Source organism: Mus caroli, unplaced genomic scaffold (genome assembly GCF_978045245.1).
Source record: "Mus caroli unplaced genomic scaffold, Mus_caroli_1 scaffold_6, whole genome shotgun sequence".
NCBI lineage: Eukaryota > Metazoa > Chordata > Mammalia > Rodentia > Muridae > Mus > Mus caroli.
This window is the reverse complement of record NW_028227261.1, coordinates 14,105,006-14,123,958: the sequence shown is the minus strand read 5'-3', so window position 1 is coordinate 14,123,958 and position 18,953 is coordinate 14,105,006. Positions and strand designations below refer to the sequence as shown.

Here is an 18,953-nt window from a genome sequence, read left to right as displayed (position 1 = left end):
CCCTGCCCTGCACAGTGGAGGGACTTCTGTCCTCAAGCTAGCTGATAATAAAACCTCTTGCAGTTTGCATCAGGTGTGGTTTTCTCTCGGGACACTGGGGTGCTGGCCAGCTCATCCCGGGACTTGAGCGGAGGCCCAGCATCAGGGGCCTTACAATGTGAGCTTTACATCACCATTATTCCACCCAATCTCAATCTCTGCTCCTCTAAACCCTGTTCTACAGGTGGGATACAGGAGACAATGCTGAGCCCCATTCTTTAAGGTGAACCATCTCTGATCATCTCTCACCCCCTCAAAGGAAGGTCATACATTCAGCCTGCTTGCACTCGCTAGTCAACTAATGGGACTGGCTTAGAACAGCTGAGCAGAATCTGTGACATGGGTGAACTTATTAATAAAATTATACCCATGAGTACAGGTGCCCACAGAGGCTAGAAGACACAGTTGAATCCCCTGATGCTGGAGTTACATGTGCAGCTGTGAGCTGCCCAGTGTGAGTGCTGGGAACCAAATTCAGATCACCTGAAAGAGAAGCACAAACGGGCTGTTCATTGCTAAGTTGTCCCGCCGGCTCCTGGTGCCCAGTTACTTTTACTTTCAAAAGTTGTAGAACCTGCCATGCTTGTGCTTAGCTGTATTCTAGCATTTAAGAATCTGAGGCAGGAGGATTGTTAATTTGATGCCAGTCTGAGGACACAGCAAGGCACTATCTAATCCAAGCACAGGAGTATAACTTCAGCTGAATGGCATTTTAGTGTTTTTACATTTATTCACTTCGTGTGTGTGTGTGTGTGTGTGTGTGTGTACTTAAGTCTTTTAATGTTGCTCAGAGGCAAAGCAGTATATGTGTGCTGGCATTTTCATGCCACATCATGCATGTGGGGGACAGAGGGTAACTCACAAGGGTTAGAGGGAAACACTACCATATATATATATATATATATATATATATATATATATATATTCACTTTACCACCCAATAACAACCCTTTTTTGCCTCCCAGTACCTTCTCACACAAATCCTCTATTCCACCTTCCCCTTCTCTTTTAAGAATAGGAAGCTCTCTCTGGGTGTCACCTCTTACACTACCCCCCACCCCATCAAGTCGATGCAGGACTGGGCACATCCTGTCCCCCTGAGGCCAGACAAGGCGGTCCATTTAGGTACCTTTAGCCACCTTTCCTGGCTTCTCAAAACCTTCTCACTTCCCCATCTGTAGTACTGGGATTGCATTTGGAACTCCCACATTTAACTAGAGGGCTGTATTTTAAAAACACCTGTATACAGGGCTATAGAGATGATTCAGTGTCTAAAAACACTTGCTGCTCTTGCAAGAGGACCCAAGTTCCATTCCCAGTACCCACATGGCAGCTTATAATCACATGTAACTCCATGATGCCTTTTTTTTCTGACCTCCAAAGTCACAAGGCATACTTAACTATGTATTTTAAGAAAACAAATCCCTTCAGACGTGGTAGCTTAGGCCTCTGATCCTCAGTACAGTATGTATGGATGCAGTCCCACCCCCTGCACAGTATGTATGGTTGCAGTCCCACCCCTGGCAAAAAGTCACCCCCTCCCAAGATAAATCCCAATCTAATCGCCTTTCTCACTTGACAACAACAAATATAACCTCCCTGTCAAAGAAATTCTGGGGTAGGGTAGGGCTGGGGTGGAGAGAGGTCTCAGCAGTTAAGAATGTTTGCCATGGGGCTGGTGAGATAGCTCAGTGGGTAAGAGCACCCAACTGCTCTTCCGAAGGTCTGGAGTTCAAATCCCAGCAACCACATGGTGGCTCACAACCATTCATAACGAAATCTGATGCCCTCTTCTGGAGTGTCTGAAGACAGCTACAGTGTACTTACATATAATAAATAAATAAATCTTTAAAAAAAAAAAGAATGTTTGCCAGACCCGTATCAGGCAGCTTACAGCTGCTTGTAACTCCAGTTACAGGGGCTCTGACTTTTTTTTTAAATTTTTTTTCTAAGATTTATTTATTTATTATATGTGAGTACGTGAGCACACTGTAGCTGTCTTCAGACACTCCAGAAGAGGGCATCAGATTCCATTACAGATGGTTGTGAGCCACCATGTGGTTGCTGGGATTTGAACTCAGGGACCTTCAGAAGAGCAGTCAGTGCTCTTAACTGCTGAGCCATCTCTCCAGCCCCGGGGGCTCTGACTTCTAACCTCTGTAGACATATATATACACATAGCATACACTCACACACATATCCATGTAAACAATACAAATTAAGACTGTGGCTCAAGTCTTCTGGCCCAGTGTTCAGGTGGTGGAGGCCAGAGGAACATGAGTTCAAGGTCATCTTAGCTACGTATGATGTTAGAAGTTATCCTGAGCCAGGAGACCTTTTTTCTAAATGTCAAAATCAAACTTGCTCATGTGCAAGTGTGCATGTACACACACACACACACACACACACACACACACACACACACACACAATCCAGGGTACTAAAACAAACTGAACCCAAGCATAATTCAGGATGATTGAGCAACTTGGTCTATAAGTCCAGTTACTGGGAGGCTGGGTAAGGGTGGTGACAGGGTAAGGGAGGTGACAGGGTAGGGGTGGTGACAGACACATGCTGACTTCCAGCACTCAGGAGTCAGGGCCAAGAAGATTGCAAATTCTAGCCAACATGAACTACATGATCAGTGCCAGGCCAGTTTAGGCAAGATTAAACAAAACAAAACAAAACAAAACCCTTGTCTCAACAAAACAAAAACTGTTCAAATCCCATCAGGCACATCTCCAAGACTGGAGAGACCAGCCTGGCCTACACAGTGAATTCTACATAATAAATTAAACCTACAAATTAACAAACAGAAAACATTGTGACGAATCAAAGGTTTGTTGGGAGCCAAAACCAACCTGTGTATGAAAAGAACCAGGAGCCAGTTTTCTTTGCCATCTTGGACCTATGTCCCCAGTGGCTATGGTCTAGCCCAGGTGAGATGGGGTGTCCCAATGGAGGTCCAGATCTGGACAATAAAGACTGGTTCCCAATCAGGCAGGAATAGGCTCCCAGACTTCCAAGTCTCTTCAATGCTATCCACCCCTTAGCTGCCTCAGCTTCTAAACACAAGCTGTCATCAGATTGAATGTTTGAGTTTCCACCCAGATACTTGTTGATGATAATGGGGTAGGGGTGGATAGTCTCTTCTGTAACTACTTCCTGCTGAACTGGGGTGCAGTTGTCAGGGTCCAGGAAGGCTGGAATGTTGGTCAAGAGGCTGGGCGGGTAGGGAGTCAGGCTTTCTTGAGAAGCCAGACAATAATAATTTTTGGAAGTTTGGGTGTGTCAAACTGACCAGCTTTTAATGAAGGAAAGATATTGGACTGAGACTACGATGAAGGGCAGTGGACCATTTTTGGGATTATTCCACAAATTCAGAGATTTACTTCCCATCCGAACTCTCTCTCTTACATTTATTTCATGTGTGTTAGTGTGTGTATGTATGTGGGCACACCTGTGCCATAGCATACTTGTAGATGTCAGAGAACAACTTCTGTTTTGAGTCGGGGCCTTGCTGTATGTAGCCTAGGTTGGTTTGAAATTCATTATGTAGCCCAAGCTAGCCCATGAATTTATGGCAATTCTTATGCTTCAGGCTCCCAAAATGCTGGGACAACAAGAGTGAGCCTCAAAGCCCAGTTTATTTAGGGAGCTTTTTCCCCGTTTTGAGAGAGGGTCTCAACATGTGACTCTGTTTAGCCTGAAACTGTAGGCTGGTCTCAGATGCATACTAATTGGCCTGCTCCTGCCTTTGGAGTACTGGGACTAAAGGTGTATAGCATGACCTGCTTAATGGATTTTTAAAAGCTAGTTTTACTCGAGTATGTATGTATGTATGTGTGTATGTATATATATATATATATATATATATATATATATATATATGTATGTGTATATGTATATATGTATTTTATCATTATCTTTCAATGTTGTTCTGGCTGTCCTGGATTTTTGTTTATGTCCTTGAATTCACAGAGATCATCCTGCCTCTATCTTCTGAGTGCAGAGTTTAAAGAACTGAGCCACTGTGCCTGGCTAGGTTGTGTCTTAGATTATTTTTATCATCATTATTATTATTGGTGGTGGTACTAGTGTTATATACGTATTATGTGTGGTGGGGGTGCTTACAAACTGTGACACACAGGTAGAGGTCAGAAGACCTGTGTCTTCTGAGGACAATAGTGTGTGTGTGGTTGGTTGATTCTTTCCTCCCTTCCACCTTTACCTGTCTATATTCTAGGGATCCAGCTCAGATGGCTGCTGAGCCATCTCTCCAACCTAGATAGTAGGATATTAAGTTCCAGGCCAACTAAGAAACCTTAAGAGCGTGAAATGGAGCAGAGGGTGGGAGCTAGGTCAGCACTAGAGTGCTTGCTGTCTGTGTGTGGGGCCCTGGGCTTCGTCCACAGCCTGAGAGGACATCTAGAGGTTCCGAGTGTCATTTACAGTTTGGAATAATAATGGCCGTAGCCCCTTTGGACTGTTGTCTCATGCACTTGATAATGATTTTTTTTTCTCCTGTCCTATGGACTGAATTAAAGCTAAGTGTGTACTATACTTATACTAGCCCCTTGGCAGCAGCTCTGTCCCCAGCCCTTTTGTACCTTTTTGGTGTTACAAGAAGATTTTTCTCAGTTGCCTAGGCTGCTGTGGACTTGGTCTTTGCCTCAATTTGCAATGTTCCTGCCTCAACTCCTGCTTGCTCCAGCCCAAAGATTTATTTTTATTATATGTAAGTACACTGTAGCTGTCTTCAGACACACCAGAAGAGGGCATTGGATCCCATTACAGAAGGTTGTGAGCCACCATGCGGTTGCTGGAATTTGAACTTGGGACCTTCAGAAGAGCAGTCATTGCTCTTAACCACTGAGCCATCTCTCCAGCCCCCTGCCTCAACTCTTAAACGGCAAGGACAACAGAAGCAAGACAAGCAGTTTGAGTATGAGAAAGGCCTGGTCTATATAGAAAATTCTAGGTCCATGAAGGTTACAGGGTGTGACCTGTGTCTCATTTAAAAAGAAATTTGGGTGTGGTGGTACATGACATATGTTCCAGCACCTAGTGGGGAGAGGCAGGCAGGCAGATCTCTGTGAGTATTCTTTTTTTTTTTCTTCAAGATTTATTTATTATATGTAAGTACACTGTAGCTATCTTCAGACACACCAGAAGAGGGCATCGAATCCCATTACAGATGGTGTGAGCCTCCATGTGATCGCTGGAATTTGAACTCAGGACCTCCGGAAGAGCAGTCAGTGCTCTTAACCAATGAGCCATCTCTCCATCCCCTCTGAGTTTTCAAAGTCAGTACACAGTGAGCTCCAGAACAGCCAGGATTATGTAAAGAGACTCTATATTAAAATAAAGCAAAGCAAAACAAACAAACAAACAAACAAACAAACAAACAAAACCAAAACTTTCAGGTGCTACCAACCATACTGCCAGAGAGATACTGCCTTTCTCTACTGTGTGCTTGCTCTCTGATACCCCAGACTGCCACAGCTCCTAACACCAGAGCTTCTAGGTCATTATCACCTAAGTCCTCAGGTCTGATGGCAAGATACCCTGTGGCACTGAGGTCCTGCTTCCAGTGTTAGCTGTTTACTAGAAACTGAGTTTTAGTATGTTGTCCAGGCTAGACCCAAAACTTGTAGTAAGCTTTCTTCAGTCTCCTGAGTGCTGAGATATAAGCTTGAGCTATCACTCTGGCTTTACCTTCTTTTTCATTAAAAAAAAAGGTATGTGTATTTTCTGTATGTCTGTGGGTGTATGTGGAGGTCAAAGGGCAAACCCCAAGAGTCAGTTTTCTTCTTCCAGCACTCGAGTGTGTGACTGAACCCAATAGCCTAGTGCTGTGGCAGGTCTCCTTATCTATGAGCCATTTCACCCACCCCACAGCCCCCACTCTCTATTGCATGTTCTCTAGCCAGTGTGCTGGCTGACACTTTCTGAAGCATCCTCTACCTTCTGGAAAACCTTTGTTCTCAAAGGCAAGTTTCTTCATTGTTTTAGAGCAAGGGTCTATATAGCCTGGACTGGCAATGAAGCTTGCTATGTAGGGAAAAAATGACTTTGAACTGATCCTCCTAACTCTTAACTTTTTAGTTCTGAGATTACAAGTATGCCCCACAGTGTCTGTCTGGTGCATGCAGTGCTTGCTGGACAGTGCACCTTTGAGAATACTGGGCAGCAACTGCTCTATAAACTGAGCTTTCTTCCCAGGCTACTTGCTGCAGTATTAATGGGAACATCTTCCTGCCTTCTGAGAAGATGCCACAGCAGATGACTGGTAGAGAGCATCCAGCTCAGCCCCTGATCCAGAACATATTCGTAACTTTGCCAATAATAATATCAGCTTTAAAAAATGTCTATTCGTCAGGCACAGATTAAAACTCCTATCCCTAGTGACTCATACTTAGAACTAAGTGGGTCACAAATGAATACAATTCCGCCAGGTATGTTGGCTCACAACTGTAGTCAACCCAAGAGGAAGGTGGAGACTGGAGACTGGCTACGAGTTGGAGTTCCAAATCAACCTTAGGTACAGAGCAAGATTCCATCTCTGAAACTCTAAGTCTCAAATAAATGGCTGAGGTGCCTATTTAACATATCAATGTGGACCGGGCTGCCATGTTCTCCCAGTACCCCTTGTTACAGGGTATGGCTGGCACACTCCACCTTCTACCCCAAATTCTCCAGCTTGGGTTGCCCTTCTCTATATAACCCAGCCATTTTTGTTACCTGCTCCCTTTTTACCTTTTGACCTTTTGGTCGCAGCACCCGGGTCTCCTTGCTGGTCTTCTCCACTCCCCTCGGCTTTCAATGGCTCAGGGGTTATGTCCACTCTGAACTCCCCCAGCTGTCTGCCTATGCTTCCCTTTTCCCCTACAATAAACCTTCTCCTCCACCATACTTAGAAGCAGTCATGTCCTTATTTTATTTTTTTTCATTCATGAAAGAAATGCAGAACAAAGTGAATTAACAAGAAAATAAATAAGTACAACAAATACAGAAAACAAACTGAATGGAGTGAATTAACGCATCAGCTTTTGACTTTCACGGAATCTCAGTGTTTTTTTTTTAATTATCATTTTTTGAGTCAGAGTTTCACTATGTAGTTCTGGCTGTATTGGAGCTCTACGTAGAGCAGGCTGCTCCGGACGTCACAGGGATCCGCCTGAATCGATCACAGGAGTTCTGGGATTAAGGGCGTGAACCACTTTCGCGGCTTTCAGGATTTTTTTTTTCCTCGTCTCTGTGAACTTGGCTTTACCTCCCCAGAGATCCGCCTGCATCTGCCTCTCCGCGGATGTGCGCGGTTTTCTAGGCTGTTTTTTTCTTTCTTTTTTTTTTTTTTTTTTTTTTTCTTTTCCACGGAGACTATGTTGTCAATCAATACAGAGACAGAAAACGCCCAGACGTGGCGGAAACTCAGTCATCCAATCAGTGGACGGCTTGTGGTTGACAGGCGGGACTACAAACCGGAAATGTGAGACAGAATACGCGGACCGGGCGGGGGCGACAACAAAACAAAAACAAAACCAAAAAACCAAAATACCAAAAAACGCCGAAAAACAAAAAAATATAAACCGCTTCAGGCCGGAAGTATAAAAACGGAACGCGGAAGTGTGGGACCGGATACGGATGAAACGCTTCAGGCCGGAAGTGCGAGACAGATACGGATGAAAACGCTGCAGGCCGGAAGTGCGAGACGGATGAAAACGCTTCAGGCCGGAAGTTTGAAGTGAAGATGGCTATAAAAGCTTTAGAGAAGCTCGGGAAGACACTCACCAGCACTTGGAGTCCGAGCTTGGACTGACTGCCTGGGCCTGCTGGGATTCTGAGTTCTGCCATCAGTTCTTGTTTCTGGTAAGTCAGTCACCTCCAGAAGGGCACAGTTTTGATTGAGGCCACTTGACCCAAGATGCCAAAGGAACTCTGATTTCTTCTCTTCCCAGGAACAGATCGCAGGCATTGAGTTTACTAATAGTGACGCTTGCCATCATCTTCGACCTTAATTTGCTGGTTTCATTTATTATTTTATTTTATTTGAGGCACGGCCTTACTTTGCTGCCCAGGCCCACCTAGAATGCAGATCAGCCAAGAGTGCTTTTAAATTACCTGGCAATTGTGCGTCAGTCTCCCCAAGCTGGAACTACAAGCTGAAAGTTAATGGAATATCTAGAATTATACCTTGGTTTGTGTCAAGTTAAATTTTTTCTTTGTTTTTTTTTTTTTTTTTTTTTTGATGAGGCCTTAGTCTAGCTCAGATTGGCTTCAGACTGCCTCACCCCTCTGAATGTTAGAATTAAAAAGCTGATTCAATATTTAAGGCTTATTTTAATTTTTCTTTTTAGAGACAGGGTCACATGCAGAACATGGTAGAATTCACATGTTGTCTCATCATATCTGACTTCACATTTTAAAATTTTCATTTCATTTTATTTTGAAATCATAGTCTTATCTGATCCTTTTAATTCCATCTTCTCAGCGTTTGGATTTTATTTATTTACATTCTTACTTTGTTTTTTTAAGGCAGAGTTTCTCTGTAGCTCTGGGTGTCCTGGAATGCACAGAGATCCATTTGCCTCTGCTTCTTGAGTATTTGGTTTTGAGGCATGCACTACCATGTCTAGCTAGTGTTGCCCACTGACTTTAAAATTTCTTAAACACAGAGTCTCATTTAGCTTGGGCTGGTCTCAGTTGAACCCCTGACCTTCTAACTCTACATTTGATTGATTAGCTTGAAATTCCTTAAATTTTACATCATAAGTTAATGTTTTGAAATTTGAGATCTAAATTGAGATTTGTTTTCTTTCTTTCTTTCACTTTTTTTTTTTTAATTTTTCAGAGACAGGGTTTCTTTTTTGTACCCCCTGCTGTCCTGGAACTAGCTTTGAAGACCAGGCTGGCCTCAAACTCACAGAGACCTGCCTGCCTCTGCTGCTTCCTTGGCATTGGGATTGAAGAGGTTTTATGACACAGGACTACAAGTCCCATCTCGTCTGAAGACTGAAGCTGTAGGAATGTAGTTTGTTTAGTCTGGATAATTTGACATGACCTTGATCCAAATTAAAATAAAAAGAATCCAGGTGGGCTGCTTGCACACTTCTGGCTTTCCAGCCCTAGAAACACAATGATCTCCAGTTCAGGGCTAGACTGGGGTATATAAAGTGATCTTGTTTACATAAAATGAAACAAATGAGTTAGGAATGCAGCCTACTGGCAGAGTGCTTGTCTAGTTTGGGCCAGACCCTGAGATCAAACCCAAACAACCTCACCTCAAAATTATTTTGAATCTGTTTTTTTTTTTTTTTTTTTTTTTAATTTTACTTGTGTATGGGTGTTTTGCCTGTATATGTGTATGCACCATGTCAATGTCTGCTGTCCTGGGTGGCCAGAAGAGGGCAGATCTGGTACAAGATGGTCCACCCACCATGTGGGTGCTGGGAACCAAACTCAGGGCCTCTGGAAGAGCAGCCAGTGCTCTTAACTGCTCAGTCACATCTCTGGTTCCTTGTTTGTTTGTTTTGAGACTCACAACTTGGACTGATCAGGAACTCTGTACTGACTAAGACTAAACTCACCTGGATCCCTCCTCCCTCCTTTCTTCCAGAGTGCTCGGGAGACTCAATGAAGTATTTTCAAAGTAGAGTCCAGTAGCCAGGCATTGTAGCCACAACACACAGTCCGTTCCTAAAGATAGACAGGAAGACGGTGAGTTTGCAGGCAAGCCTGGGCTACATATAATGAGTTCCACTAAGGGCAGCTCTGACTTCATAGGTTGTAGCACAAGCAAGACTTTTTTTTTTAACTTTCAAAAAGTAGACGAAAGGGCTGGAGAGATGACTCAGCAGGTAAGACCACTGACCACTCTTCCAGAGGTCCCGAGTTCAATTCCCAGCAACCAAATAATGATGGCTCACAACCATCTGTAATGAGATCTGATGCCCTCTTCTGGCACGCAGGTATACATGCAGATAGAGCATTAATATACATAAATATTTTTTTTAAAAAGTAAGCAAAAAAGTTTATAGCTGGAAGTTTTATTTTTATTTTTTTGTTTTTGTTTTGTTTTTTCCATCTATTTCTTCCCCTAGACTCTAAAACAACATGGGAAATCCTCTTCTGTGTATTCTCTGTGCATCAAGGTCTTCACCTCAAGGTTAGTCTCCTAGATACTCTAAAGACAGATATGTACATGGCTTAAGAACTGCTTGTGAAAGCTTCTTTTACATGCAAGACACTGTAGGCTGGTATGTGTTCAGTGGCTTCCTGCCCCAGTGTCTAGAATAGTACGATATAGCTGAGAATCCCACATCAAGCTCTAAAGCTTTGAAAGTACCAGGTAATGATCACCCACAGCTCACAGATCTCCCATAGTCTTTCCCAGGGAGGTTCAGTTCATCAAAAGCAAAATATTGGGGACTGGAGAAATGGCTCAGCAGTTAAGAGCACCTAATAGCCCTTGCAGAGGACCCAGGCTCAAGTCCCAGTACTTGCATGATGGCTCAGGACCATCTGTAACATAGTACCAGTTTCACGGGATTCAACAGGCACACATGTGGTGCACATAAGTGCATGCAAGTAAAAGAAATAAGTCTAAAAAAATATTAGGGGCTGGTGCATGCAGGCATAAAGTAAAATAAATAAATCTAAAAAAAATAATATTAGGGGCCGGAGAGATGGCTTAGTGGTTAAGAGCACTGATTGCTCTTCTAAAGGACCAGGGTTCAATGCCCAGCACCTACATGGCAGCTCACAAGTATCTATTGCTCTAGGATCTTAAACAGACATACATATAGGCAAAACACCAGTGCACATTAAAAAAAAAAAAAAAAAAAAACAATTAAAACAAGCAGAATATGGGAAGGTTTGCCATGAAACATTCCATTGGCCTTCCCATGAGCATCTTGAGAGATGATCAGTGTCCCCATTGCTGTAAAAGGATGGAGTTGAGCTCTTAGGTTGCTGGATACTCCTTCCCAGTAGAAATTGAATTTGGAGGAACAGTGGCTAGTTGTAAGTAGGATGGTTGGGAAGGTATGGCCCATGAGATGCTTGTGTTATGTGATGTGAACGTTTGGTGGACTGATTAAGAAGAATTAGGAGATGTGGCCTTGTTGGAGAAAGTATGTCAGTAGGGGTAGGCTTCGTGGTTTCAGAAATCCCTCCCAGGCCCTTGTTTTCTTACATGCTTGAGGATGAGATATAAGCTCTCAGCTACAGCTCTAATGCCATGCCTACCTACCATGATGATTATGGATTAGCACTCTAAAACTGTAAGCAGGTCCCCAGTTAAATGGTTTAAGTTGTCTTCATCCTGGCATCTCATCACAATAATAGAACAGTAACTAAGATGTAGGGTTTCTTATGATGTAGCCTCCTGTATGCTTCACCAGGATCCTTGACACTGAAGATCTGAAGGATGAGTGTCCAGGACCCACCCACACTACTTCAGCTGTCAGTACAGAGACTACTGAGGGATGAGGCCCTGGCCATCTCTTCTCTGCAGTACCTTCCGAGGGCGCTTTTCCCACTGCTGTTCAAGGAAGCCTTCAATCACAGACAAACTAATGTCTTGAGGGCCATGGTGGCAGTATGGCCCTTTCCCTTCCTCCCTCTGGGGACCCTGATGAAGACTCCCCACCTGGAGATCTTGCAGGCTGTGCTGGATGGAGTAGACATGCTTTGGACACAGAAGGTTCTTCCCAGGTAAGCAAGACCCAGGTAGGGGGATACTAGGGTACAGGAGAGGGACATTTAGAGTAGGGGAGAGTGGGTCAAAGGTAGATCAGAAGCTTCTGGAGGTGTCATTTTGAAGATTGCAGAAGCAGCCCTAGCCAGTATAGCTTAAAGCAGCTGACGCCACGGTGGGATCAATCTTCCGTTGGCTCTTGGAGAGGTCCTAGAAGTGGAAGAGGCAGAAGTCAAGAGTAACTGAATGGAGGAAGCAGGGCAGGTCTCCAGATGAAGTTAATACTTAGAGCCCTCTTCTGGAGGCATGAGGTGCTATCTGGGTACCACAAACATACATAAGACAGCAGGGAACAGGCAGCGTCAGAGATACAGAAGAAAAGCTGGCCATTGTTTGGTCTTTTGTATTTCCTGACACTAATACCTTTTTTCACTCACAGAAGGAGGAAGCTCCAAGTGCTGGACCTGAGGAATGTGTACCATGACTTCTGGGATGTTTGGGTTGGACCAGAGAATGGAGACCACTCAGCAGAGACTGTGTGTGAAAAGCAGATAGGAAAGCGCCTTCATCAATATGCACTGAGGCGACGTTTGAAGGTGGTCACTGACCTGTGCCTCAGGTTCCATTTGAATGAACACCAAGCATACTTGTTACAGTGGGCCCAGCAGAGAAGAAGTTCCATACGGCTATGCTGTGTGAAGATGCAGATTTGGGCTTTGCCTGTGTACACTGTCAGGAAGGTCTTGATGGTGTTCCAGCCAGACAGCATCCAAGAATTGGAACTAAATACAGGTTGGAGTCTGTCCACTCTGGTGCATTTTGCATCTTACCTGGACCAGATGAGAAACCTTCAAAAACTCCTTTTAACACGGATTCACAAGAACACCTTCAAGGTTCTAAATACCTCCTCGGACATCCAGAAGTGTATCACCAAGTTTGTTTCTCAGTTCTCCAAACTCAACTCTCTCCAGCATCTCTCCATGAATGGCATCTACTTTTCCAGTGAGCACATGAAACAGTTGTTCAGGTAAAGAAGGATGGAGAGCTGTTTCTGTTTTAGAGAGTAGTGGGCAGCTGAGGTCTGTCACCCACTGTGGAGTCACAGTGATGGAGTCATTACAACATCCAGTGTAGTGTCTTATTTCCATTTTAACTGAATTGAGAGCTCAGTTTGTTCCATGACCACTCATTAAGCAGAGGCTGGGTAGGAGATGTAGAGAGAGCAGCCTTACTAGAAGACCAACTCGGTAGATCAGGTGTAGTAAGCATGTGCTGTGTATTCCTCCTTGGGATTCCGTCTAAGATAAGGTGATAGGTTTGAATAGTGGGCCCAGAACTGAAGAGGACCACACTTGCACAGGTCTCCAGGGGACCTCTGGGCTTAGCAGTTCTGTGTCTTCTGAATTCCCACATGTGAAAGACTCTTTTGAGGCCAGGTAGGACCTGAGTAGAAATGGGTAGAAATGTGTTACAACCATTGTAGATGAGAGGCAGGGGTGAAGAACTTTAAATAAGGACAGAGATTGTACTGGGGGAGGCAAAGCATCATTTATGCAAAAGACAGTTCAAGATGGTTCTGGATCTTTCATGGGTTAGTTCTTCCTGTGTGTGCCTTGGGCTAATGTGGCCAGCACAGGTTCTCTCCTTGGTTGTAGCTTGGTTGTAGCTACAGACTCATGGACTAAGTAAGTCCCATACTGTCAGGCCTTTCTCTGCCAAGAATGGTTAAGACTCCAATAATGTCCAGACTCCATCCTGGAGATGGATCTCTGTCATATAGTCACATGACCTGAAGACAAATGGTCACCTTTACCTCTATGCCAAACCTAACACCAAATCTCAGCATCTCTTGGTGCCAGAACTAATCATTGGTCTCTCTCTAGGTACCTGAAGACCCCGTTGGAGACTCTGTCCATCACCATGTGCAAGCTTTCACATTTAGACTTGAATTCCTTGTCCCAGAGTCAGAGCCTCCATCAGCTCAAACACCTGAACCTGAGACTTGTGAAATTGATTGACTTACGTCCTGTGCCTTTCCACGATCTCCTCAGGAGTGTTGCAGGCACCCTGCAGACTCTAGAACTGGAGGGCTGTTGGATGGTAGACTCCCAGCTCATTGCCCTCCTGCCTGCCCTGAGCCAGTGTTCCCAGCTCACCAGGGTCAATTTCTATGACAATGACATCTCCATGGCTGTTCTAAAGGACCTTCTGTATCACACAGCCAATCTGAGCCAGCTGACCCAGGAGCTGTATCCTGTCCCTCTGGAGTGCTATGATGACACGGGTGATGTCCTTATGGGAAGATTTGTCCAACTTTGTCCTGAGCTTATGGAGACACTCATTACTGTAAGGCAGCCCAAGAATGTCTCCTTTGCTACGTATATCTGCCATGAATGTTGCCAGCGCTGTATCTATGGCCTGGAGACAAAACTTTGTCGTTGTCGGCAGTAAATAGGGGCAGGTTGTTTTTTGATACTGAGAAATGAAAGTCTAGGAACAGGTCTTGCATCAAGAGAACCCAAAGCACATGGCCACACACTGCTCATTATCTGGGAACCCAAATGGTGTGCTGGAGGGTTAGACCACAAAGACTGAGCTTATAGAGAACAATGGGACCCAGGACAGATGTTTGTGGAATCAAAAGACAATCCTTCATTTCTTTTCTTTCGTTCATTCTTCGTTGTTTTTTTTTTTCTCTTAAGATTTATTTATTTTATATCTAGGTGGTTTACCTGCATATATGTATCCTTGGTGCCTGTAGAATTCAGATGTGGGCATTGGATCCCCTGGAACTGGAGTTTTGGATGGCTGTGACCCATCATATGAGTCTTCTGCAAGAACAAGTGCTCTTGCCTGCTGAACCATCTCTCCAGCCCCAGTTGAGCACTTTCTAAATAAATGAGTTCTGTCAGGTCATGATAATGAATGACTTTCTCCTTCTCACATGGTAGTAAAATGGCCAGATTTTAGAACCTGGATGTTCTGGTGTCCTTCTCACCAGATTTTTGGAACTTGGTTTCAGTGTTGTTCTTTTCCTATGGCTTGAGCTGGAAAGATCCTGTGCTGTCTGACCTCTCTAGGCATCTGTAATGGCAAACCTCGTTGTCAACCTGACTACTTCTGTAACAACTAGAACCCAAGATGGTAGATATTCTTGTGAGGTGTGAGATTTTCTTCATCAGATTACTTGATGAAACAGCACATACCCTAAATGGTGACCATGCATTCTCTTGGCAGCATTGGTAAAGAGAGAGAGAAGAAGGAAGCTGTGTTCCGAGTTTGTCCTACTTCTTTGGGCAGTATTCATTTTCTTCAGGATTTTAACATAGACTGAAAACCAGCAGCTCTCTAGGAGCCTGGGATTGCAGCACCAGATTGGACTGTAGAGACTTCCAGCTTTATGAATGAACTCCCAGATCCTTGGCCTTTTCATTGTGAGCCAGCCATTGTCAGACTGCGCAGACCACAGCCGGTAAGCCAGTCTAGTAAACCTCATATGTTTCTGATACATCAGAACTGTCAGTTCTGCTCCTTTAGCCTTTAGAGAACCCTGACCACTATAGCATCAAAGTCAAGTGAAAGCAGTCAGATGCCGATGTCTTCCCTCCTTTACTTTTGCCTGGGCATCTGTTATGTCTCACTTGTGTGCTCATTGCTTTAGTATACAAAATTTCAATGTAAAATGAGCAATGCATTCTCCTATGAGGGGTTTGAGGGAATGGTAGAGGAATTCAATCTAGTACACTTAGACTAGGAGGTATTATGGACATATCAAAGATGGCTGAAGTGAAGTCAAAGATAACAAAGAGCAAAGAAAATGGAGGCTAAGCCACTTTGCTTTATCACTATTTTTTTCCTCTCTCTTTCATGGTCACATATTGCCCAGGCTGGCCTTGAAATCTGCCTCCACCTTCTAAATGCTAAGATTACTGAAGTATGGCACCTTGACTAGTTTGTAGTCTACATGTATGTAAGACTCTTTTTCAGGGCTTCTAGCCTCCAGCTGTCCCTTTGAAAACAAAGGTCTCCAGTAGACATCCCTGTCCCCTAAAGGATTGACAGGCCTTAAGAACTGCATTATTGGTGTCCAGGAGTAAACTTTTATTTTGTTAATAAGTATCTAAGTATCTAAGCCTAGCCATTGCAGTCCTCTGTATAATCTGGTTGCAATAAAGAATTTTGGTTCATAACCTCTGTTTCAATTCGTTTGTATATGTGTTAAAAATACAGGGGAGGCCTGGAGAGATGGCTTAGTTAAGAGCATAGTGTGTTCTTGCAGAGGCCTGGGTTCCATTCTCAATACCCACAGCTGCCTAACTGCTGTTCAAGAGGATTAGTAAATAATGCGTAGGAGATAAAGAACAGAAGAGACTTCTGAAAGTGCCTTCTGGTTCATATGTGGGCCAAGACAAGTGCTGTGTCATGCACACACATACACCCCCAACACTAAATATTAAACAATAGATACAGCCTGATGGTCTGCATTTAGTAGATTGGCCTGGAGCTCAGAGATTGTTTCCCTTCTGCCTCTGGAGAGCTAGGATTAAAGACATAGGCTTCCACACCTAGTACTGAAACAGTTTTACCTGGCGTGCCTTGGTCATATCTTTTGTCTGGAGGAAGGTGGAGTGCGGTAGGCAACATGAGGACTGGAAGCTACTGATGGATAGAGCAAGTGGGATTCCAGAGGTCTTTCAGGCTTCAGGGGAGGCTGGAGTCAGGGACCAGGCACTCCTCCGATTCCGATTCCCGCACTTGGGAAGTAGAGGAAGGAGAGTCTGAAACAATAAAAGGCCTGAGAGGAGCCACTGGAGAGGCCTAGAGTGGCAGAGGCTAGGCTACTGTCTAAGCTGCTAGAGTCTGCTCTGCCAAGCTGGTTCCCAGCTCTTCACATAGGGACTTAATGGGGATACAACCAACCCACCCTCAGGCAGTGATAGGGTTAAGGTTAGTTCTGTCTCTCTCTCTCTCTTTTTTTTAATTTAAGACAAATTTTTAACTTTATCATATGTTTCCCCTCCTCCAAGTCTAAAACTTTTAGGTCCTCTCCCCCTCTCTACCTGAGCAACATTAAGTTATTTCTCATCCTTCCCCCTTTCCCCAAATCTACTACTAAACTTTAACCAAGTAAAAGCACACAGAAAATTCTGTGGAGTTCATTACATGTTGGTCAACTAGTCCTGAACATGAGGCCTGCCTTAGAGTGGTTGATATACCCAGTGTCACTCCATTGGAGAAAATGTTATATCCAGCAGGTATAAATGGCAGTTCAACTGTTAACATTTACCCTAGTGGCTAGGTTTTTGTTTATTTTATTTTTTTGTTAATATAGCAAAACAAAATATAAGAAGATAGAAACTATCATATCGAAGTTGGGCAGGACAAACCAACATAAGGAAGAGACCAAGAGAAGGCATAAGAATTGACGACATACTCAGGAGTCTCATAAAAATACTAAACTGGAAGCCATAACGTAAGCGCAGAGGACCTGGTGCAGACCTGTTTAGGCCCTATTCGTGCTGCTTCTGTCTCTGAGTTCATAATGTGCTTAACTCATGCTAATTTAGAGGGCCTTGGTGTCCTCTAAACCCTCTGATTCTTACACCCTTTGCACCTCTTCTGCCAGGTTCCCTGAGCTCTGAGGGGAGGAATTGGATGGAGATGTCCCATTCTGGGCTAAGTGTTTCCAAGGTTTCTTTCTCTGGATAATGTCTCCAGGTCTCCTGGCTCCATATGTGACCACATTGAGACTCTGAGGCAGGAGGATTATAAGTCTGAGAGCAGCCTTTTATCCTATGAGCTCTCTCACCTATTTTATGTGTGTGTGTTTACCTGCATGCCTTTCTCTCTCTCTGTGTGAACCACTTGTGTGCTTTGTTCCCTCAGAGAAAAGTCTGCTGAATAACTTGTCTAATTGCTCACTGCTTTTGGCAGCAGCCTCTATAGGTATCTGGATCCCACCTCCATCAGCAGCTCTAAGCAACCCCCCCCCCCCCGCCCCAAATTGGCTGCCTTCCTCAGTTTATCCTCTGCTGCCAAAGTTGGTCTTTGACAGTCATTCAAGCTAGGTCCAGCTAGGTCCATCAGGAATCTCTGATCCACTTTGACACCATTCCTTCTGGCTATGTTTGCCCCTTGCTTGAATTCCTGCATATGTGAATCTTGCTTACCTGGGATGAATCTTCTGGGTTAGCAGCTCACCCAGCACACCCTCAAAAGGCTGCAGGTGGGCCATCTCCATTAAAGACTCCACACTGAGGCCAGCTTGCCACCATTGCCCTCAGGAGGGTAGGTGGTTTGCCTGTGAATGCATCCGTGGACAGTGGTGGGAATTGCTTCATGGGCAGGTCCTCCAGAGCAGAGAGGGCCAAGGCTTCATGCCTTAGGGGCATGTGCATTGCCAGCTCCAGCAGTGTGGCTGTGGTCTGGAGGCTCATCGTTGTGGATCTTCAGTTTGCAGGCCTCTTGGGAAGCATCCAGGCAAGAATACGCTTTTAGACAGAGGCATAAGAAGCCTGTCTCCCTCATCACAGGACTCAAGTCAGAGCCAGAGTCACTACTCTTCTATGGGTGGAAACCTCAGTTTTCCCCCATTGCACTCACTATCTATTAGGCTTGAAGCCAAACTGCCTTTACTAGCAGCATGGGGGAGCTTTCATAAGCATTCAAGTGGACACAAGTTCACGGTGCAGTTCTAACCGCTGCTCTTCTTAATTCTAGTCAGCCTGAAAGCTGAACCCTATCCCTTTATGGTTAAAGGAAGACAATCCTCTCCCTAGGACTTGAGGACTTGATGTGTAAGGAAGGTCACATGCCCGTCCTCCCCATAGAAAGGCTGAAGAGAAAGTGTACGTCGTGTGCCATTATATCATCATCACCACCACCACCATTATCACCACCACCACCACCACCATCACCATCACCATTGCTTCCTGTTGTGGTGGCACTTGTCCACTCCACCATTTAGGGGCTGAGGAAGCAGAACTGTCAGCTTAAGATGACATGGCCACAGTCACTGTCTCAAAGCCAGTGTGCAAATAACAAACTTTCATAAGTGATAAAGAGTCATATACCTGCACACAGAGCCATCTGGAAAGCTTGAACAGGGATGCTGAGACAGGGTTAGTCCTGTGACACAGGGAGATATCCTGTGCTTCCTTGGGGTCTGGGGTTGGGGTGGGGACAAAGGAGAGACTGGAAAAGAAATCTAGCT

General features: G+C 44.5%; 1 protein-coding gene across 6 annotated transcripts; it reads left to right on the top strand.

The window, feature by feature from the left end:
- Positions 1-7,728: 7,728 nt before the first annotated feature.
- LOC110292888 (PRAME family member 8-like) lies at positions 7,729-15,930 on the top strand. 6 transcript variants are annotated; one of them, XM_021160540.3, is made up of 5 exons: positions 7,729-7,911; positions 10,143-10,207; positions 11,445-11,757; positions 12,180-12,767; positions 13,624-15,930. In XM_021160540.3, exons 3-5 carry the CDS (start codon positions 11,471-11,473, stop codon positions 14,189-14,191), a joined length of 1,443 nt encoding a protein of 480 aa, XP_021016199.2. In that variant the 5' UTR covers positions 7,729-7,911; positions 10,143-10,207; positions 11,445-11,470; the 3' UTR covers positions 14,192-15,930. The 6 variants fall into 6 exon arrangements, with proteins under 6 accessions (XP_021016199.2, XP_021016200.2, XP_021016201.2 ...); XM_021160541.3 differs by having other exon boundaries at positions 11,425-11,757; XM_085838704.1 differs by lacking the exon at positions 7,729-7,911 and adding an exon at positions 8,779-9,134 and having other exon boundaries at positions 11,425-11,757.
- The last annotated feature ends 3,023 nt before the right edge of the window (positions 15,931-18,953 follow it).

Excerpts from the sequence above, each read along its gene's own strand:
- LOC110292888 (XM_021160542.3), top strand. The coding sequence starts at position 11,471 with ATGAGTGTCCAGGACCCACCCACACTACTTCAGCTGTCAGTACAGAGA. Across the intron at positions 11,758-12,179 it reads ACACAGAAGGTTCTTCCCAG|AAGGAGGAAGCTCCAAGTGC; the intron begins GTAAGCAAGACC and ends TTTCACTCACAG. Across the intron at positions 12,768-13,623 it reads CACATGAAACAGTTGTTCAG|GTACCTGAAGACCCCGTTGG; the intron begins GTAAAGAAGGAT and ends GTCTCTCTCTAG.